The sequence below is a fragment of the Lindgomyces ingoldianus genome, assembly GCF_010093535.1.
Source record: "Lindgomyces ingoldianus strain ATCC 200398 unplaced genomic scaffold BDR25scaffold_1, whole genome shotgun sequence".
In the NCBI taxonomy this organism is placed as follows: Eukaryota; Fungi; Ascomycota; class Dothideomycetes; order Pleosporales; family Lindgomycetaceae; genus Lindgomyces; species Lindgomyces ingoldianus.
Window position 1 is genome coordinate 1,836,913 of NW_022985162.1, and position 20,515 is coordinate 1,857,427.

General features: G+C 46.1%; 10 protein-coding genes across 10 annotated transcripts; 4 read left to right on the forward strand and 6 right to left on the reverse strand.

Annotated features, from left to right (window-relative positions):
- Positions 1 to 20: 20 nt before the first annotated feature.
- BDR25DRAFT_5865 (SNF5-domain-containing protein) lies at positions 21 to 3,257 on the reverse strand. The gene is made up of 3 exons (XM_033698785.1): positions 3,187 to 3,257; positions 743 to 3,010; positions 21 to 688 (listed from the first exon to the last, which is right to left on the reverse strand). Exons 2-3 carry the CDS (start codon positions 2,906 to 2,908, stop codon positions 365 to 367), a joined length of 2,490 nt encoding a protein of 829 aa, XP_033554786.1. The 5' UTR covers positions 2,909 to 3,010; positions 3,187 to 3,257; the 3' UTR covers positions 21 to 364.
- Positions 3,258 to 3,623: 366 nt separating this feature from the next.
- Positions 3,624 to 5,605, reverse strand: BDR25DRAFT_250361 (vacuolar protein sorting-associated protein 74). Its single transcript, XM_033686063.1, has 4 exons — positions 5,080 to 5,605; positions 4,781 to 5,027; positions 4,227 to 4,720; positions 3,624 to 4,169 (listed from the first exon to the last, which is right to left on the reverse strand). The coding sequence occupies exons 1-4, from the start codon at positions 5,341 to 5,343 to the stop codon at positions 4,119 to 4,121; spliced, it is 1,056 nt and encodes a 351-aa protein (XP_033554787.1). The 5' UTR covers positions 5,344 to 5,605; the 3' UTR covers positions 3,624 to 4,118.
- An 82-nt stretch (positions 5,606 to 5,687) lies between these two features.
- Positions 5,688 to 6,600, reverse strand: BDR25DRAFT_275532 (acyl carrier protein). Its single transcript, XM_033687500.1, has 6 exons — positions 6,316 to 6,600; positions 6,248 to 6,265; positions 6,117 to 6,197; positions 6,015 to 6,063; positions 5,923 to 5,961; positions 5,688 to 5,865 (listed from the first exon to the last, which is right to left on the reverse strand). The coding sequence occupies exons 1-6, from the start codon at positions 6,538 to 6,540 to the stop codon at positions 5,858 to 5,860; spliced, it is 420 nt and encodes a 139-aa protein (XP_033554788.1). The 5' UTR covers positions 6,541 to 6,600; the 3' UTR covers positions 5,688 to 5,857.
- Positions 6,601 to 6,739: 139 nt separating this feature from the next.
- On the forward strand, positions 6,740 to 7,799 carry BDR25DRAFT_330562 (NADH-quinone oxidoreductase). The gene is made up of 3 exons (XM_033692541.1): positions 6,740 to 7,238; positions 7,311 to 7,576; positions 7,627 to 7,799. Exons 1-3 carry the CDS (start codon positions 6,949 to 6,951, stop codon positions 7,755 to 7,757), a joined length of 687 nt encoding a protein of 228 aa, XP_033554789.1. The 5' UTR covers positions 6,740 to 6,948; the 3' UTR covers positions 7,758 to 7,799.
- Positions 7,800 to 8,019: 220 nt separating this feature from the next.
- On the reverse strand, positions 8,020 to 9,918 carry BDR25DRAFT_330563 (SURF6-domain-containing protein). Its single transcript, XM_033692542.1, has 3 exons — positions 9,799 to 9,918; positions 9,654 to 9,746; positions 8,020 to 9,596 (listed from the first exon to the last, which is right to left on the reverse strand). The coding sequence occupies exons 1-3, from the start codon at positions 9,814 to 9,816 to the stop codon at positions 8,145 to 8,147; spliced, it is 1,563 nt and encodes a 520-aa protein (XP_033554790.1). The 5' UTR covers positions 9,817 to 9,918; the 3' UTR covers positions 8,020 to 8,144.
- Positions 9,919 to 10,263: 345 nt separating this feature from the next.
- BDR25DRAFT_275542 (uncharacterized protein) lies at positions 10,264 to 12,340 on the forward strand (the record flags this gene model as incomplete). Its single annotated transcript, XM_033687501.1, has 3 exons — positions 10,264 to 10,711; positions 10,759 to 11,849; positions 11,924 to 12,340. Exons 1-3 carry the CDS (start codon positions 10,570 to 10,572, stop codon positions 12,338 to 12,340), a joined length of 1,650 nt encoding a protein of 549 aa, XP_033554791.1. The 5' UTR covers positions 10,264 to 10,569.
- Positions 12,341 to 12,656: 316 nt separating this feature from the next.
- Positions 12,657 to 13,810, reverse strand: BDR25DRAFT_348243 (uncharacterized protein; the record flags this gene model as incomplete). The annotated part of the gene is made up of 6 exons (XM_033694382.1): positions 12,657 to 12,798; positions 12,830 to 12,929; positions 12,975 to 13,023; positions 13,048 to 13,198; positions 13,230 to 13,674; positions 13,723 to 13,810. 6 exons carry the CDS (start codon positions 13,808 to 13,810, stop codon positions 12,657 to 12,659), a joined length of 975 nt encoding a protein of 324 aa, XP_033554792.1.
- Positions 13,811 to 13,852: 42 nt separating this feature from the next.
- Positions 13,853 to 14,562, forward strand: BDR25DRAFT_348244 (uncharacterized protein; the record flags this gene model as incomplete). The annotated part of the gene is made up of 5 exons (XM_033694383.1): positions 13,853 to 13,876; positions 13,901 to 14,082; positions 14,154 to 14,258; positions 14,291 to 14,357; positions 14,383 to 14,562. 5 exons carry the CDS (start codon positions 13,853 to 13,855, stop codon positions 14,560 to 14,562), a joined length of 558 nt encoding a protein of 185 aa, XP_033554793.1.
- A 289-nt stretch (positions 14,563 to 14,851) lies between these two features.
- BDR25DRAFT_308794 (uncharacterized protein) lies at positions 14,852 to 16,092 on the reverse strand (the record flags this gene model as incomplete). The annotated part of the gene is made up of 6 exons (XM_033691033.1): positions 14,852 to 14,927; positions 14,996 to 15,140; positions 15,189 to 15,365; positions 15,419 to 15,691; positions 15,768 to 15,835; positions 15,896 to 16,092. 6 exons carry the CDS (start codon positions 16,090 to 16,092, stop codon positions 14,852 to 14,854), a joined length of 936 nt encoding a protein of 311 aa, XP_033554794.1.
- A 752-nt stretch (positions 16,093 to 16,844) lies between these two features.
- Positions 16,845 to 17,826, forward strand: BDR25DRAFT_348246 (uncharacterized protein; the record flags this gene model as incomplete). The annotated part of the gene is made up of 7 exons (XM_033694384.1): positions 16,845 to 16,884; positions 16,946 to 17,052; positions 17,105 to 17,235; positions 17,344 to 17,397; positions 17,443 to 17,486; positions 17,530 to 17,593; positions 17,772 to 17,826. 7 exons carry the CDS (start codon positions 16,845 to 16,847, stop codon positions 17,824 to 17,826), a joined length of 495 nt encoding a protein of 164 aa, XP_033554795.1.
- Positions 17,827 to 20,515: the final 2,689 nt, after the last annotated feature.

Genomic DNA, 20,515 nt, shown 5'->3' on the forward strand with positions numbered 1-20,515 from the left:
GCTCAGCCGAACCCCTAAATATGAATTGTGTCAATTGGCTATCGCAACGTGTTGTAGCAACCTCAAAAGCAGAGTTTCTAACCACGACTGTTCTACGGTACATATCTTAAGCATCCGTCAACGCCATATGCCTAACGATCCAAGAAGTTTGGTGTGTCGAGGCATACTCTCCTTTCCAAATGCACCGGCAAATGAAAACGCCGATCCACGTCCACGTTCCCTGGCTCTGCCTCATGAGCAGTAACTCTCCCGTAATTTGTACAAACACCGGTAATTACGCACGCCAATATGAGGGAGTTCGATTATTTACCCCACTCTGATGCAATGCCATGAAATAGTGCAAGAACGTGCTTTCGTTAGATTTCTATGAAGCGCTTGTCTTTCCTGTCCGCCTTTCAACGCTAGCCTTGTGCTGACGATTCTTGAGATGGACTTCGAAATTCTCCACTGTCAAACCAGGCCCAGCGGTGTAGAGTTTTCCAGGGCAGTCAATACAGCGGATGCGGGGTAGCCACTGCGCTTTAATGCCTGGAGGAAGAGTCGCGCTTCCGGTAAGCTGGTCCGCTTTGACGGTGCTCTGGGTCTTTTGATCAATGATGTTGTAGCGCATGGTAGCCTCGAAAAGGTCGTTGGGATTCTTCTCTCTTAACTCTTGAAGGGCGTTCTGCAACCATGGAGGTGGAGGTGCCTACAACACAGTAAGTGATCAATTCTTTAAGAAACCACTGATCATTCAACGTACTGAAGTTGAACCAGGCGGGAGGGGATACGGTGCATCTGCCCGCCCATCGGGATAGTACTGCCACTGTTGCTGAGGTTGAGGGGCTGGCGTTGGAGTTGATGGTATGCGTGAGGGGGCTTCCACTGGCTGTGCCCCGTTTGCGGGAGTTGAACGGGGTGGCATTGCTGGTGAGGGGGGAGGAGGCATCGAAGTTGCGCTTCGAGCAGGAGGAGGTGTTGGAGCCATTACAGGGGTTGAAGCAGGTTTTGGAAGAGGTTTTGGATTTTGAAGGTATTCTCGGAACTTCTTTGCTGATATTCGGAGCTTTACAACGAGGGATGTAGGTTCTGACACACTCTCTTCTCGGACTTCATGACCGAGTCGTCGGGCGGAGGTCCTGGTTTCGTGGTGGTGTAGCGTCGAAATTTCAGGAGTTGCTGACCTTCCCATTGCCGATCTCATTGCAGCTTGAGCAGCATTTGCAGCCGTACGCATATTCCTGGTTCGAGCAGTACCACCGGTAAGCTGCGAAGGTGCTGGAGACTCTGCCACAGATTCGTCACTGTCAGATTCGTCGGAATCATCTCCGCCATCGGTGCGACCAGGGCGACCGCCGGCCCGTTTAGAACTTCGGGAGATTTTAAACATTCTGCTGTCTTCAGTCGTTTCGGCGGCTCCGGGGAGAACGGAAGAAACAACCAAAGTACGGGCAGTCCTTTGTCGGTCCTTGAGATCTGGTAATGCTGGTCCACCACGTCGATTGACAGATCGTTTCTGCCGGCGCTGCTCTCGCATAATCGAAAGCTCCGCTCGCTCTAGGTCGGCCTCGCTCAGTTCGTAAAGATAAGGTGTGAAGTCTTTCGCGGACTGCATTGGTCGGAAAACAGAAGGGAGAGGAGATGGAAGAAAATTGTCTCGGATATCCGAATCTTCCACCGGCCTTCCATCGAACGGATGACCCGTGATATAAAGACTCTTAGTGAACATCTGGCATTGCTCTCGTATCGAGTGGGCAATTGCGGTTGTAAATTCGCCAGATAATGACAGGTCTGCGGCCATTTGCCTTGCAAATTCCTCGGGCGAATTCAGGGGATTGTTCATCTCCCACTCGAACTGATCAACGAGAGTATGTGCGCCAATCGTAATATTCAGCTTGATGAGTATCCGCATCTCGTCATTCTTATACGCCGAATACGGTAAATGTGAATCGAGAGGTTCTTCGGGAATATAAGGGTGGGGATAAAAATCTGTGATCTGCTCCTGTATTTCGCGGTTGATCTGCTGTATTAGAGGGCCGCGGAACTCGGGTGGAAGCTTGAAATCCTCGACAAGATTCTCTGCAAACACATCAGGAGGTGTGACTCGGTCGTGGAGATTCCATGTGAAGGTGTCCCTCAGTTTAATCTTATCCAACTCGATATCCAGGCGCACGGGCACCAGGTCTTCAATCTGCTCGGCCTGGGCAGTTACGTCCTTCTTTGAGACCCGTACCGGTCTCGACAAGCGGTTTCCTGGCCGCTTTGCCTGGGCTGGATACTGTAGTCGAGGGCCCTTCATGTCGGTATATCCATTGCCATAGCCCATGTATCCATACCCAAATATGGCCCCCGGTTGGGCTACCCGAATAGGATGTACCTCATCCCTATAATAGGAGAACAGAGCTTTAGCCTGAGTTAAAGTTTCAGTGCTGTATTCCATTTGTCTTGTTACAGTCAATAGGTCGTCAAAATCACGCTCTTTGTACAGCTCGAGGAGGTAGTCGTCCTCGCAGCGTTCCCAAGGCTCGTCTTTCTTCTGCGCAGAAGCGTGCGAGGGTATGCGGGATCCGGAGCGCGAGCGCTTGCGACTGGGAGAAACGCCGTTGACGGTTCCGGTGGTGGCGGGCGACACAGTCTTGGACTGTGAACTGGAGGCTTGTGTAATGTCCGCTTCGTGAGGCATGCCCGACGCAGCGAGGATAGTCTTTGCTTTCTCCTTTCCTTCCTGTATTACCTTGCTCTCACCGCGCGCAACCTCGGCGCCGTCGCCCACAGTAGCCACGTCTGGTGTCTGGACGGCCAGTTTCCCGTTGGTATTCCCGTTGGTATTCCCGTTGGTGCTGTGTTCGAGACCGTACGCGCTTCGCGGCTGGCGCACCGCGGCATCAAACGACTGGTCTGGTTGGGTCGCGTTGATGGGCGCGGGCATCACGACCGCCACGGTGTCGCGTGTCGAAGGTGCTGGATGTTGCGGGCGTGTCTTGGTCTACGATGGCTCTGTGTAGCGCGGGCACATAGAGGTGCGGACGTCCTAGGACGGCGGGTTAGTGTCGAGGTCTCGCGTCGCCATTTGCGCCTACGACAACAACAAGGGGCTGAGGGGTGGATGGCAGCGCGGTGAAAACAGCAGCAGCCATCTCAGAAGTCAATGGCCATCACGACAGGATCACGAGCGACTGGCGCAGGAGGTGTAGAAAAAACACATACCGATGGATCATGCAAATTGCGCGTCGTCAATCCAGGCTGGGGCCTCTGTTTGGCTGAAGGGAGGAATTGCCGACCGGCCAGATCAAGCGCGCAACACAGTCGGAACGGCTTCAGCAAGCCGAATATTGGCTCCCGAAATGACAAGATCTCCTCCAAGGGGGGTTCGGGCGGCGGGCGGAGGATAAGCTCGGGATGCCAGCAATTCGTTGGAGGTGCGTGTGACAGCGAGGCAGCAGAGGAACTGATGAGGCGTTCTCCGCTCCCAAATCCCGCCGAGCCAGCCCGCTCGATGCTGAAGTGTGCCGGCCTAAGCGGACGCAGCGGGCACTGCTCACGATGGATGCCTTATCGCTTCTATTTGCCCGTACTTTATTTTCTATATTGCAAACCCCCAGGAAGTTTCATTTGATTTCGCTATTATTACATTACTCACGTGACCAATGTTGGTGTCGGGGTGATAAGCGCTAGAAATGCTCCATTCGACCTCCTCTGGATCACATCGGCGAACTCTGGAGGCGTAACGAGTCCTTAACAGCGGGATGTAGGGGAGGAGATCAGTCCATCTGTTAAAGAGCACGCTACACAAAAGCAATTCCGCGCACGAGTGTGAATTTTGTAACATTAGTCCTCACATCCCCTAAGGAAATTAAAAGAGCCGTTTGCTAATACATCCGTTCGAATGTTGGGCCGAACGCCATACATCCCCACCAGTTGCTCTGAACAGAAACGCTGGAAAAGAACATGTCAAAAGTCCCCAAAGACAGCCTCGGCACGACGCCATTGTCTTGTAGACTCGTTCCATCTTTTAGAACCTTTTCTTTCTATGCTGAGGCCGTAGATCGTGTTGGGGGACCCGTTCCTTAAATTGAGAGGACCAACAACGTCGAACAAGCTGCCTGTGTTCGGACAATCGGTCCCAGTGGAGTGCATACTTAGAGCAAAGAGTCAAGTCTGGTAAAGACGCTCAAACATGCAGCAACCACCTGTGGATGCAGTTAACATATGACTTATTCATCTTGAACTTCCTGGGCATGGCTCACCTCAAGTTGTAACTCCTTATCCTTCCCGTTGTTGACCTCGTCATTGATGACTTGGCCGAGATTGGCACCGACACCAGCAGAGCCGCCTGCCCGCCGAGCGAATGGCCATTGAGAGTACTCGGCCAGTAGCTCGTCGACCTGCGCAAAAGCACGTTCCCGTGCTTCATGTCCAAGGGTAGTCAAGGCGTTCTCCAGCACATTCGCAGCATATGCGGCGCAGACCATCGTGATAGTCCGAAGGTATCTGAACTCCATTTCTTCTGGGAGGAATTGGCTGGCGGGGAGAACAACGGTGCGGCTTGTAAGGACATTGCGAACCCGTCTTCTTATCTCCTCCTTTGCACCACCGTCTGCAACAGGATGCGTAGCCATGTCGAAGAGGAGGAAATTCTTCTTCTCGGTGCGTAGGATGCCCTTGTCGACGAGCCCTTTGCACAATCGTTCGCGGACTTGTTTAAGCTGATAGCCAATCTTCATGAGGTTCCACGTTTCGCCTATGATCCATAATAAGTGTCTGCTGGTAAAAAAGTCTTTAAGGGGAATGAGAGACCTACCACTAAGCAAGTCGATCCACGAGTTGACGCTCATCTTCTCGCTCGACTTCATCATCTTCAATGTCTCATCCAGCAACACTTCACCGGTCAGAGTATCATCAATGACCTCAATGACCCGATCAGCAAGGGGGAACCGCCGCCGCGAAGAGTCCTTCTGCATGCTTATTCGGCCCCTAAACGCCAATTCTATGACGATGCATCCTCTGAGCGCATATGATATGTTGTCATTCCAAAACGAAAGGTATCCCTGGCCCAAGTCAGCGTGAACCCTTCAAACGTTCAAAGGCGGGAGAGCCCACCTGCTTATCCTTCAGACCCATGAGGATTATCTCCTCCATGAGCGTCAGTTTGGGCTGCTTATTCCTCTCCGAGCTCTCGCTAATATCCCGCGGATCGAATGCAATCTTGTGTCCATTTTCAGAGTTCTCATATGATGTTTCTGGGGTGCGGTCGTCGGCGCGCTTGGGGACGGGCGAGCTGACCCTGCTTCCGTCCTCGTTGTCTGCATTACTCACTGCACCTCCTCCTCTTCGGCGCGTGAGGCCAGATGCTGTAGATGCCATGGGCGGTGGAACGAGTGAGGTGTTTCGGGGTCTTTGTTGAGTTTATGGGTGAGGCTCTTGAAGGAGCACAGGGATGCAGTGACCACTCGGCGTGCGCATGCGAGAAAGATCGGCTCGGGTGGCGGTGCGATCAGGCCAGTGAAAGGGGGTGTCCGAAAGGGACTCTTCACGTTAAGGATAGAGGGTTACGGCAATGGCCTTTTTCAAGTTGGGGGGTGTTTCTCGTGTGACAAGTCTATCAGCGTAAATATGAGGTAGGTTGCAGCTGCGCTCGCTTGGCGCGGTGTTCAGGCCGCCATTTTCGAGTGCCGGGCGTAGGATCACGTTAGCAAGGCGGACTCCGTTTTGAAGTGGACAGCATCATATTCTAATCGTTCGTACATGGGATGCCATTCCTGGCGATTGTTTTACAAGCAGCGGAATGTATGTATAATAAAGTCGGGGCCTGATGTCACCCCGGCTACCCAATTCCTGCATATCCTTGAAATACAGCACACTACCCTACCCAGCTCACTTAGTGCGCTATGCATCCATTAGTTTCTTCGGCTATACACTAAACATGCGGCCATTTGCGCTTACCATCAGGTTGAGCCAAGATGTAGTCTACTGCCTGCTTGACTGTACGGAGTTGTTAGCGCGCCTCTCGTAAATTCGCCATGCAATTGACATACCGCTGTGGATAGCGTCCGCCTCTTTGTCTGGAATCTCAATGCTAAACTCCTAGAGCAGCATTAGACTTCGGTGCAGTAATTTCTCACGTCAAAGAGACTGACCTCTTCAATTGCCATAACCACTTCCACCGTGTCGAGACTGTCGAGACCGAGATCATTGTGGAAGTGTGATTGACCATTAAGCTAGAGCTCGTGAGATTCTCGGATGTCGAAAACATTTGCGCACGAAATACCTTCGATGTATCGGTGACCTGTGCGGGGATTAGCCATCTGATCCACCTCTGTTTGTCAAACGCATTACCTTGTCAAAGTTCTTCAGCAAGTCCATTATTCGACCCTCAACCTCTTCTTTCGCTAGACCGGCATGTGCGGAATAGCATCGTACTGCCTGAAAGTATGCAGCGGGAGTAATGTGCTTCGATTGGAAGAGGGAGCTTCGCACAACGGGACGAGCAATTGGGGTCTGGCACCTCGGTGCGGAGCGGATGGCTTGCCTTGCCGATCTGAGAAGAGCTGTTCGGAACATTTTAGGCGGAATTGGAGTGTTGAAGGGGAGGGTGCGTGGTCGAGGTGGAGGTGGTCCAAGATTATGCTTTGGCTTGAAGCTTTGCAGGGCAAGCGGGATATTCCGTGAATAAATCACGTGATATACTCGAGCGACATGAAGAACCTCTAGAACATGTCACCACAACGCCCACAAGAGATACAAGTATCCCTCCAAATTAATTATTCGATCTGCAAGCATTATTGTCCCTCCTGACAATATCACTGTTCTCCAAATTTCCTTCCAGTCAAACGTTAACGTCGACGGAAAGCTGGCCAATCATCGCAACGCCGTTTCACATGGTCGAAGCTCTTCCGTGACAACCTCACCATAATAGCACGAGCACCCGAAACCCTAAGACACCCGCCCCGGAACCCTCCAGCGTTCATAATGGCCAGCACAAAGCCATTGACGATGCTGGCTCGCGGTAGACCGACCGCGTACATTCTCAGGGCATCGCAATTGCCGTCGCGATTCCCCTCACCCGCCATCGCCCTCTTCTCAACCACAACCCCTCGAGCCGCCACCCCAGCCGGTCCACCACCGCCCGGATTCCGATTACCACGTCCGAAGCGATGGGATGAAGGAGAAAATGCACTGGACAAGGCCGGCAAGTACTTCTTACTGCTTGAGATGTGTCGGGGGATGTATGTTGCGCTGGAACAGTTTTTCCGTCCGCCGTGAGTACTGCCCATTGAGGATTGCACTCTCCTTGAGCGACAATGAGCATCGAATATCTGACCAGAAGATAGATACACAATATTCTATCCCTTTGAGAAAGGCCCCATCTCGCCCCGCTTCCGAGGCGAACACGCTCTGCGACGATACCCCACAGGCGAGGAGCGCTGCATTGCTTGCAAGCTGTGCGAGGCGATCTGTCCTGCGCAGGCTATTACAATTGAGGCCGAGGAGCGCATGGATGGCAGCAGAAGGACGACAAGATACGATATTGATATGACCAAGTGCATTTACTGCGGACTATGCCAGGAGAGCTGCCCTGTAGATGCTATCGTTGAGGGTAAGTGCTTCCAACGATCCGCCCGGTTGAACAGAACTTACCTGTAGCAGGACCGAACGCCGAGTATGCGACCGAAACCAGGGAAGAGCTGCTCTACAACAAAGAGAAATTGCTCGCAAACGGGGACAAGTGGGAACCAGAGATCGCTGCTGCGGCTCGTGCAGATGCGCCGTATCGGTAACGGCGAGCAGGCCAGCCCCAAAATGTGTACATATCATAGGAGAAGGAAGGCCTTATAACAGAGATTCTCTTTCCTTTTATGATCATCCTTCGTGCGTGGAGAGTGATTGCTAGGTTGGAGTATATGAGAGTATGGTGTTAAGAGCACTAATTACAGCGTATCGAGCATAAGCAGGTTTGGAAAAGGAATCTGATAATGAGCTAATCTCGCTCGAGTTATAAGAGCTTGGAGCAGCTCAACAGACAGTGGCTCGCTCAAATAACTCCGGAAATGCATATCATGCACAATGAGCCCTCCCAAATTTTCTTCCAATTCCGATGCGCCAAAATGACCGTGGAATGCCCCATACCAACCATCACCCTTCATCAATAGCAGGCCAAAGCGCGTTTACCTCGCCTTAAAAGTTCCCTCAAACCCAGGTCTCTTAACCTTTTTTCCCGGCTTCTTGGTTTTCTTCCCCTTGCTGCCGCCTTTCTCCTCCTTTCGCTTCTGCAAATTCTGTTCCCGCTTCTTCTGTTTCATGAACTTGCCAGTTTGCACATTCGTAAGTCGATCCTTCCACTCCTGCTTGCTCTTAGCCTTGAGCTTCTCAGTTCGTTTCAAGCTTTTCCGCAGCAGTGCTGGATCGTCATGCACCTTCTCCCCCTGTGCACGCTTCTTCGCAGTGAGCCACAAGTCTTTCTCCTCAATATCCTTTCGTTTTGCTTCATCTAGGCCATTGATCCTGGACTGCTTCTTCTGGGCGGCTTCTAGCGCCGTCTTCGGATCAGAAGGTCCTTTCCGCTTTCGAGACTCAATGAATCCTGAGAGGCTGCTATCAAGCTGCTGTCCATCCTTCCAAGCAACTCTACCAAAGGCGAGATTGTGTTCTTGTTCTGGTGTTGTACGCATGGGGAACAATGAGGGCGAGCCCGATCCTCGAAGTCGTGCGAGTTCAGCCTCTGCTTTCACGCGTGCTTCATCTTCTTTAGCAACCTGACGACTGGCCTTCTTTGATGCCTTCCGCTCCGCCTCTTTCTTCCTCCTTGCTTCGATGAGTTCTGCTCGATTCCTTGCAGGTCGTCCATCAGGCCCATCTGCTTTCCTTGCTGCCCGCATTGCCTCCAGCTTTAAAGTCAATCGGTTTTGAAATGCTTCGTGTTTCGCCGGGTCCCATTTAAAAGGCCTCTTGTCCTTCTTGTCCTCTGCGGGATTTGCAGTGGAAGGTGGTATTATGGATGTTGTTGATGATGCTGCTGAAACTACAGATGTTGCCGAAGCGTTGGAGCCGGTAGACGAAGTTCCTGTAGATGGTATGTCCTCGGTGATTCCACTGACATCTATGGCTTGGATTCGGTCGCCGCCATGCTCGTCTCCCATATGTGCGCCTTCTCCCTCGGCTTCCTCGTCGGCACACTTATCATCACCCAAACCTGCGCTGAGCTCCTCTTGCTGAGCCTTCTCAACTTCCATTTTCTGCTGCCTTTCCGATAACTTCTTCTTTCTCTTCTCGAGCCTCTGTTTTCTCTTATCGGCCTTGGCCTTTACTCGGGAACCTAACGTAGCACCACCATCGCCACCAGGCCCCGACATACCCGCGTCAATCTGCACACCTGCGTCTCCACCAGTCTTTTGCTTCTTTTTTTGACTTGTAGCCGCCTTTAGTCCTTCAAGAGGCTTCTCTTTCTGGACGTCCATGTCAATATCCGACGACTCTTCGCCTTCCAGCTCGCGCTTTCGTTTTCGAGCGTTCTCATCTAGGACATCTTTGGCGGTCTTGTGTGAAGCAGGATCTAGCTTGGCTCGTTTGGCAGCTTGCCATTCCTCCTTGGTCTGTTTCTTCGTTTTCCGCCATTGCTCCTACACAGACATGCATTTAGCATCCATTTTTCGTAACCAAGGGAGACTAGTACATACGCTGGTAATGCTCGCATCCTTTCCGTAGTATTCTTTTGCTGGGATTAAAGACATCAGGCCCTCAAATGCTCGAGCATGGCTCTTTAAACGCTCCTAGTAGGTTTTAGCTACGGGTGAATGTGCAGGGTGGGAACGGACGACAAACCTCGAGGTCGTCTCCCATGTTGCCAGATTTAAGAACTAGATCTAGATCTAACCTGGGTCTTTTAATTAATCCACGATGTCAAGAAGCCGCATTAAGTCGAAGGTGAATGATGTATTGGCGCCGTCAGTGTAGCGTCGTGTGTCGTGTGAATCTAGGCGAATTTTTGGATCGAAATCTTGGCGCTTCGCGCACGGGCCAAGGAAGTGGCTGGAACTGCGGAACATGCCGCGAGCAGTAAAAGCAGCCTTGGAAAGCGATGCTTGATGATTTAAGGTTATAACAGTCGCGTATACTTCTCTTTATCTTGTCTGCAGCATCCTAGTTATCCACATTCTCTCTAGAAGTTTGGAAATTCCTTGGGAGTACGTGACTTCGGAGTACGGTATCTTTGCGCGATCCAATAGGCAGCTACAATGCGCAACCCCCAATTCTCTAACCTCGATGTTCCACCTTCCAACCTTCTCAATTTCTCATCACTCGCACGTCCTACTGGGTGTTCTCTTTCGTTTGTGTAGCAATGCCTGTCACCCAGATTGGGTGATTCAACCCATTTGCCGCAGAAGGTATCAAAGGGTCTGCACTGCCACCCAGATTCGTAACTTCAGCCCTCTCCCATAAATATGAAAGCACGCCTCATCGGCTAGCACAAAACAGTAGAGATCCTCTGCTCTAGCGCAAATTTCAATCTTAGCCTCTACGACCCTGCCGCTACATCTATTCATTCATCTTCCTCATCTCTTTTCTCCAAGCGACTCCCTATCCTTTGCTCAGATGTCCACTCCGGTCGTTGAAGCCCGATCGCTGTCTTCGCTGACTACACTTGCCTCCAACCCGCCATCTTATCCAAGAAATCCGACGCATGTTAAACATGAGCCGTTAGTCTTATACATTGCTCGTGTACCGGGCAGCAGAGGTACAGCTGCCCTGTTTGATCTTTGCGGACCCGGGCCTCATTCTTTTTAGATGTCTTCCTCACTCCCATGAAACCGCGAGACAAGGTGGTCACTGCAGAGGACGTGCAAAGCTCTCTCTACTACCTCCATATCGACCAACCGGAGGATACTCGTCTCATCGTACCGAGTGCAAATCCCATTACTGAATCAAGGTACGATGCCCAGCCAGATCAGCCTCCGCAACCACCAGTCCACCGGAAGCCCCTATCGCCCGCTCTAGCCCCTCCTAGCATGCCAGTTGCACCAAAGAGGAAGCCAATACCTGGAACTCTGGCCCCACAGAACGACTTCCAGAATAGACAGAACATCAGCGCTGAAGGGTACCCTCAGAAGTCCCCCCAATTTCTAAACCCCAATTATAATCAACAGCCTGGGAGTGGGCCACCTCCTTACCCAATTGATGACGATGAGGGGCCTCCACTCCCCCCAAGGGGATTATCAAACGCCGCAACGCGCCCTCGCGATGAAAATGAAGTGCCTCCACTTCCTCCACGAAGACCGTCCGAATATTTCTCCAGTACAGGAACATCTCTTACGCTCATCCGACGAGATCCAGCATCTGGCGCCCAGTGGAACGTCTCCCGCATAGAAGACCCGCCAGTCCTCGATGTATCTTCTTTAGCCATCAATGATCCAAGTCAAAGGAAAAGGACGGGTGCACCGATGTATATTGATATTTTAAATCCTGGCTACTCGAAGTTCCTACACACTGACTCCGCCCTCAAAGCACATTTAGCGCCGACATCCAACGCCGCTGCAAGTGAACAGGCAGACCAAGGAGAGAATGTCTTCCGGCGACGAGTGTGGATGGAGGGCTCAAAATACTCTAGTGGTGGCTTTGGCCATCGGAGAATCAACTCACACGACTCAAACATAGGTCGTGAAAGTCCCCGGAATAGCTCCGAGAGCTGGCAACGTGGAAGTGTATCCTCCACACTTGGGCCTTCTGAGACACCACCTTTTCCTGCTTGGGACGATCTATCTTACAAAACAATTCAGGTGTCGAACAAAACATCGACCTTTAGAGGCTACGTTTTTTTGAGCCCTTGGAATGGCCGTTGCGAATTTATCACTGGAGCTGGTGGGGGCTCGTTAAAGGTATATAGACCGCTATTCAGCTTCTCTCCCGTGCTTTACCATGGAGATGTAAGGAGGTCTAATTAATTATTCAGTGTCGGCACAGTGTTCCCGGGCTCCAGGGAACAGCACCCGTACCAATATCCGTCAGTGAACTGCGCTTTAATCTCCCAAGCAGCTCGAAAGCTACCACTCCTATGCCTGACGAGTCCAAACGATCTTCGTTCTTTCATCGACCGCGAAATAGCCGGAACAGCTCATATATTTCAGATATTCAAAGAAATAGTTCAGAGGTGAAAAACTCGCTCGAGCGGTTAGACCTATCCCTCGGCCAAGAATACGCTGGTGGTGGTTTTGGCGGCAAGCAGGCAAAGCTAGGGAAACTCATCATTGAGGATGAGGGTCTGAAGATGGTGGATTTATTGGTAGCAGCGAACCTGGCATTGTGGTGGAGGGCATATGAGAAGGTAGATGGGAGGGCAAGGAGTGATCATGGTAGCTTTGTGGCTTAACTACGTGAAGCATTAGCATGCTTTTAGGTCAAGCTACAGAAGTTTGCAATCATACTGAAGCATCGTTAATCTATCCACTCCCTCCACTTCCTGGCAACCCACCAGACATATCACGGCGATTCTATATTAACTGCTGTAGAAGCCGCCAGGACCCCCTAGCCTCGTTTTCCCGGCAGCGCTTTCTAGCTCAACTGCACTGTATTACCCTTCCTGTTAATGAAAACCAGGATTCATTCCGTATACTTACAACTCGCAGTCGCTGGTTGAGGTGATAGGTGGGATTCGCCCCTTTCTACATTCCTAAGTCCTAGCTATCCTATTTCTTTTCGCATATTCGGACCATATCCTCAATATTCAGGTCACTTACCATTCCCTTCTTGTTATCACTCACTTGCTCTCCAATATCAGGTGTCTTCTTCTCTTCAGAGCCGCGAGAACCTCCCAGTTTTCTTATCTGCCTTCATAGCTGCGGCATTGGGAGGCTTAGACCGAAGTGTTCGAAGCGAATAGCTACCAGAAGTGACAGTGCACTGGGACGTGGTGTTGTCAGACGTGCCAATGGTGAGGCGTTCGTGCTTCGCTTTCATAGCTGCGATTAATTATTTTGGTAGCGCGATCTCTTCTCTTAATACACGCCTTGTCCCGCCAGCATGGTCCCGTAATCCACCAGTACGGAGACTCCACTAGCGTCAGGATTCTAGGCTTACTTTCCCTAATCCAGTAAGTAAATATGTAGTCGTTAGGCGTGAGGGTTCGTTCCCAATTGAAACCCAATTCGAATCTTCGGGTCGGGTTCCGCTCGCGCGGAGTTTATGGGAAGAGATAGCGCCATTTTCATCAGGTTCCCAAACCCTAGTTCTATATGTCCTTTCATTCCTTCATTCTTCACTCCTCGAATCCGAAGAAGCGTTTTTGCAAACACCTTCTCCATGCTGCGAATCTATACCCAAGCGTAGGTTGCTCTTCTCGTGAGATCTCGCCTGTGAAGATTTTATGCAGGTACTTATCTGTGTCGTCCCATCTCACGACTAGAGACATGATTTTACACGCGTAGTACGTGCTCAAGCAATTCCTCTTAGTTACAATCTTGACGTACCTTAGACTGCACCGGCTTGTATCCGATGCGGTTAGGTGAAAAGCGTTCAGTGCTATGACGAGGATGTTGTCGGTGTAATCATCGTGTGTGCTGGTGTCTTGATGGATTCTGAGGGAGTCGGTGAGCACGATGTCGCTGTAGAGCGCGAGATGCATGAAGTACTTCCTGTCCATCTCACTTGCTATGACGGGATTTTTCCGACGCGGCAATGGAGGAAGTGGGGCAGGAGCAAGGAGGCCTCAGTAAGCATTTGGACCTAAAATTCGGCCTGGGGCAGCAATTGCACGCCTAGGTTCTTCTTCCTCTCCCAAAGAGAGCATAGCGCCGGGGTCTATCTCACCTATAGAGCGCATAGAATCAGGGTCTTCCAGCATTTAGGAAAGTTCGGGTAGCTCATCGTCCTCGTAAAGGTGAGAATGTCTTGTTCATTTTGGGCGCCGGTTGGTTGGCTGCCTTGACAACAGTTTGCTTTGATGAATCGAGAGGGAAACCTGCTCTGCCTCAACATTGATGGTGTCTTCGTCGAATGTGACGCTCTTTTCTCTCATTACTTTTGTTTTCTTGGAAGTTCTTATAAACGGCATACCAGGTTTGAGGGAGCATTTGCAAGGAAACCATCGTTGTTGGTAGGGAATCAGATCAAACGGTAGCAGGGGTCATTATTCAACCGACAGAGTTATAAATTGATGAAGCTATAATCTGCGAACGTGTAAGCAGATTCTGGAGCCGTTTGGGGATGGCAAGGAAAGCAATGAATACTTATTTGCGCCATTCTAAGCGAAGCTGTAGAGCAGGACTTCCCCACGAAATCCTACATTGTAGGTCAGTCCTAGTTATGGCTCACATGAATCTAGGAGAGTAAATTTGACGAAGATTCGAGCGCGATGCTGGCCAAGACGCTTGCTAATTGATAGAAATATGGTGCCCCGCTCATGGCATTTTAAAGAAGTTATTGTACGTTGTGGCGTTGGTTGCTGATTGGGAACTCCGTGCTTTTCAACGCGCAAACACACCAGCAGCTATAACGTCACCAGCCAAAAGTACAATGTATGGGAACTTGGCCACATGTTATAGCAGACTCGATTTTACCGCGACAGAGTATTCAAAAGAATCGAATTTGGCCTAATCCTTCTAAGGCGCGCAGACCTTCCAAGCCTCCTAGTTATGAGTCACCATATTTACTTGCATCTTTGTGTTGCTTAAATTCCGCCAAAGGTACACATTTAAGACACTGTATCTTTGAAACTCTCGCAATGAGGCCAATACTGCTGCCGGTCTGTAGACGAGATGTTAGTTCCAACGTTAAAGAACAAAATAAGACTAAGAGGCTTGCCGGGATGGCAAGCCACATGTAGATGACATACCATAATCTAGTACGAGCAGTCAGTACCAGGTATTTGCGGGAAAGATATTAATCACTTGCCTTCTTGAAGCTGGGGATCTGTTTCCTGATCCTTGATCCAGCAAAAATCGGTTGTAAAAAGGAAGATACTTCTCAAAATCAGCAAGCCGCTTATAAGCTCGTGAAAAACATGTCCAGACATATGTAAATCACTCACGTCTCACTAAGTGACAAATCTTCAGTGTCTCCATACGATCCGCACTGGAGAATAACCTCCTGCCCAAACTCGTACTGGCGTACCACTCTCCCCGGGTTGTCCTTAGGCCATCCATTGGCTGTACAGTTTACGTATTCTTCACCAACTGTTGAATTATACAAGTATCGGCGCTGAAGCCTGTGCCTAGGCTTACCAACCGTGATGGCTTTAGCTGTAGAAGGAGGCTTTACAACCGCTGTAGGAGTAGGAGTAGCGCTTGGCTTCGGAAACGCTGAAGGCATCTTCGTCGCGCTCGGCGTCGGTTCTGGCGTACGATTGTCTGGATCTAACCTTCGTGGGATAGGCCCGCAATCTTCAAGATCTTGTTCGTCTATGAGAAGTCAGTCTCGCGGCTACACCATGACAGCACTGGGGCTTGTATACCTTCGACGGGCCACAATGTAGTCTCATGGACGTAACAATTTGAATTCGTTTTGTACCATTTCCTAAAGGAGTTATAAGCGGCCGTGGTTCTTAAAGTAACATTCGGTTCGTACTTCTTTCTCATAATTTCTTCACCCCTAGTGGGAGCTACACAGGTCAAGCGAAGATCGATGCCGTATTTATAATACTTAAGCTCCGTTCTGTCAATCCAAGGGCCAAGATTGCATTCAGTCATATATCTCGTCCTGCCTTGGACAGTTGTCCAATGGGGTGCTATACGTCCACAGTACGGGAGATCAGTGGTATCTACTGAAGTTAGCTCCATTTTTCAGCCACATGCAAAACTCACAATCTCCTGCATACTCATACAAGTCATATTGCGTGACATAGCAACCGTCTTGTGTCTTCAGCCAAGTCCTATACTCACGTCAAAATCAGTGATTCTTATGGCTAAATTGGTATTTGAAAGAGACTAACGTGTCATTTACTATTGGTGTTCCTTCCGTCCAGCAGTTAAGAGTAATGTTATTGTAGTAAGAAGCTTCATAATAAATCTTGTTGACACATAATTCGTATGGACAGACTTTGCATTCCGTATCAGTATAAACCCGGTTCGGGATGCTGGCGGCGACGAAGGTGCTAGCAACTAGTGCAAATGCAAAGGTGGAGTACATGACGGCTTGGGAGTGAGGTATATGGATTGAGAGCGTTGAATACAAAACGAGGGGATTGAGAGATGCTCTTAAATTGTTCTCAGTGAGATGTACAGAATAGAAGGGTTGAGGAAACCTTCCCAACTTTAGTCACAGCTTAGCGCGACATTACTGAGAGAATTCAAAAGATAGTAGATTGCTGGAACATAAATTCGCAACGCCAACATTCTGATAGTGGAAATGGGCTTCCTTACCCACACATGGGAGGGCATGGCCAAGGAATTGCGTAGGCTCTAATCTAGAAGATATGTGAACGCCCGGAAGCTCCTCTTGGCACATATATGTTGATTGATGTCCACCCGCGTCTATAGATCTCCTGAATCTGAAGCAAGGGTTCAAAAGACTTGAATTTGTGGCTCGTCCAATTCGTCGGGTTCGGTTGTTACTCGTCAACCGAAATAGTAAGGACCCAAACCATAGGCCACTGTTAACCCCACAGATGTCGTTCTATACATGTATTTTACCTGAAAGGCCATTAGGTCTCTAGACCAAGAAGTGTAACCACTAAGTGTTGCAAACACAATCTCTGTTGATCGTATCATACATTGAATGCATGGATGGTTATTCGAAATATTGGCTGACTGGCGAGCGGGCTTTGGTTGGCTAAATTACTGAATGCGGTAGGAGTTCCGGTGTCTGATCGATCGACCTCATTGCTGCCACGTCTTGCGGTATTAGGGCTACTCATATAGTGTTTCTCAAAGTGGGTGGGAATGGGAGGATGGGAAAAGATGATTGCTAATTGCTTCAATTGTGATGAATGTAGCAGAAAGAGGAATGGAGCAACACAGAGCCGACTGTCACATGATGTCAGTGTTTCCTCTTGGCCTATGCCTTCAGATTACTACACCTGGTTTGTCCGACTTTACCTGGAAATTTCACGGCGATCCGCAGCATCCGCCAGGGATCGTGGTTCGCACTGTGCGCAAAATAACAGTCACTATGCCTGCAAGGCAGCAGGAACTAACAGCAGCTCTCCACAGAGGGCGAACAACAATCAAATCTCAGGATCCTCCCCTCCACCCGGAGAGACTTGCTAATTAGGTCTAAATTTGTGAAGTCAATCGCTTTCGAGAAGATGTGTAACTCAGCGGAGAAGTGCCCGTAAGTAGCTGTCTCCCGCCGGCCCTTGTTTGGGGAAGGTATGCTGAAGACTATAGCCTAGTTGCAACATGAGAACTTGCGTTTTGATTGCCACGAATGGTGAATTAGATTTCATGTGTTGAAATGTCAGCAAGATGTGAGAAAGATACCTTCAAAGCAGGAGTGTTTAGGTTTAGGTATCGTTACTTTTCTTGCAACCCCCGCCAGTGGCGTGTACGGCTCCGAATTCTCTAACACCTTGGTTGCACCAGGTCCTCTAGCTGATAGCCCATCGCATGGCCCCCTTTAGGAAAGTGACAGATGTGTCCATGTGCCGGTTGGCTTTATCTGTTAATCCATGCAATGTCTTGGAATTCGCGTTGCGTCTTTTGCGCCTTAATAAATAAGTTAAGTAAAGAGTAGTTATTTTTATTCTATTATCTTTTACTTATCTCTATAAAGTTTTTAGAAAATAAGTAGCTCTTTATCTTTCTACAACTAAAATATAAAAGAAGCGTATTATATGTTAGAAGTGTCCGTACGCAGCAGCAGCGTAGCGGCCTGGATACGAGCGATCACGCACGAGCAGGATCACGTATCTATGTCACATGATGCTCGTGCGCGAACCTCTGTGCGCGAACATCTAGATATCCCCTTTTTCCTTTGTACAGAGGAAAAACAAGAAGCAATTAACACTAGTTACCTAACACCTCTATGTAATATTTACACTGTGCAAACCTCTCTGTCTTGTACGCATTTGCTAACACTAAGTGCTAGCTAGTAGAGAGTTTATTTAACACTAATTAGTAGTTTAAATACTATAAAAAAAAAAGCTTTTCTTATACTTTTTTATTTAAAAGTTTATATATAAAAAAAATTCTTTTCCTTACTACTTTAACTATAAATTAGTAAGAGTAAAGATAAAGTTTAATTTATATATAAGTAGCTATAAATCTTTATTTAGTTACTTAAGTAAAAGTAAGAAACTTGTCTATATAATACTATTTAAAGGTATTATATAAATAGTAGTGCTTATTTAATGCTAGAAGGTTTATTTTATCTTTTTATATAAGGCTGTTTAGAGGTAGCGTATAACAAGAAGTAAGACAGCGCGTAATAACGCATAATTAACTACTATAGAGTAATAAGTAACACTAGCTCTATCTATAACTAGCTAACATAATGTATTAATGTATAACTAATACATACTTTTTATAGGCATCTTAGTAAAGACCTTAGTAAAGTAGATAAATATTAAAAATTAAGTAAATAAAATTAAACTATTAAATAATATACTTAAAAAAAAGCTTAATTTATACATAGCTAACTTAATTATAAAACTTTACACATTAAGTGTAATAAATATATATACACTTAAAAACTTTTAAAATAACTTTATAAAGTAAAAGCTTATACACTTTAAAAATTTTAGCTAACTATTTTTATAAAAACTAATTACTACTTTATAAAATAAAAGTATTAGCTTTAAAAAAGACATAATAAAGGCTACTATACTATATAAACTTATAAAAAAAGAACACATGTTTACTATTTTACTAAAGCATTATATAAAACTATTACTACTATTACTAGTCTTAACATAATAAAGAATGTTTTTATATAAATTACTTATAAACCTAATACTTTTTTTATAATTAGTATAACTACTTTGTAATAGCTTACTATATAAGAGCATAACTAGGCAGCTACATGTTCCTGTAGCTACAGCTTTATATAAGATTCTCTAAAGCTTATACCTACTATATATAATTTAATTACTATATAATCTATACTAACTTTTACTTATATAAGATATTACAGTAGAGAACTTTACACCTAAGAAGGTTATATAATTTTAAAAGGCATAAAAAAAGAAAAATAACTATATAAAGTAACTATATAATATTCTAGCTAATAAGGCTATAGTATTTATTAAGCTCTATTAACACCTTACTATTTTTAAAGCATTATATATAAGCATCTTTTCTAATATTTTTAAAAAGCGCGTACATATGTTCTACTTTTATAATATTAGTCTAAAATAATTATAGAAGTTACTATATAAGCAGCTTAGTAATTACTTTAATACTAATATAAACTATAACTAGTATTAGATAAATTAGATAATAATAAGCTTTATATAAAGTAAGTAAAAAAACTTTATAAAAACTTTATATAAAGCTTTTAAAGCTATAATTAATAAACTTACTTTTATATAAAAAGCTCTTAGTTTATAATTTTAAAGTAAGATACTACTTTATACTACTATTATATAAGCATGCTAAGGGTAACTTAAACTTAAATAAGTAATATTCTTAATTAAGCCTATATATAAAGCACTGTATAGTAACTTTTATTTAGCACTTTAGGTTATAATTAATTAATAAAATAATGCATTTATAAATAAATCCTAAAACATGTACTACACTAATAAGTAATATAGCTTACTATGTACATATAGCTATTAATAATATAGAAGAAGCTTAAAAGAATATAGAGAATTATTTAGATTATAGTTCTTTATATAATTAAAGTAATGCTTTATTTATTATAAAAAAAATGTTAGTTAATAAATTATTTTTATATAAATTAATTTTATGTAAAACGCTAATATATCTTTTTATATAAAAAATTTTATAACAAGATACTAATATATAAAGAGGTAAATATATATATTTAAAAGTTTAAAAGTAAACTAGAGTAAAAAAAAAAAAGTTACATAATAATAATAACTTAAATAAAAAAAAAAGTAAAAAAATTATTAACTACTTTACTAATGCTACATTTCTTTACTATGTAACTGTAGAAGACATCTATAGCCTAGAACCTAAAGAATACGCAGAACAGTTTATCCTTAAAGATTAATACTATATAGTATACTAAAGTAAACTATAAGATACTAGCGCAGCAAAGATTTTTACTATAAAGAAGTTATAACTTAAAGCATACTTATAAGAATTCCTTTATATAAAAGTAGACTAAACACTAAAAAAGAAAAGTATTAGCTTTAAAAAACAAAAATTAATAAAATTAATTAGTACTATATAAATTACTAACTTAGTTAGTAATGTAACATATTACATTTTAGAGACTTTAACACTATTTTTGCTATTACTAGCAGATGCTAACTAACTTAGAGTATACTTTAATAATGTTTTAAATGTTATTATATATAAAGATAAAACTACTATTTTTATTATATAAAAATAAAGACACTTTTTTTTTAATATTAGTAAAAAAGAATTTATGTCTTTCTTTACTAAATTAAAACTTTACTGCCTCTACTACTAATTTAGACACC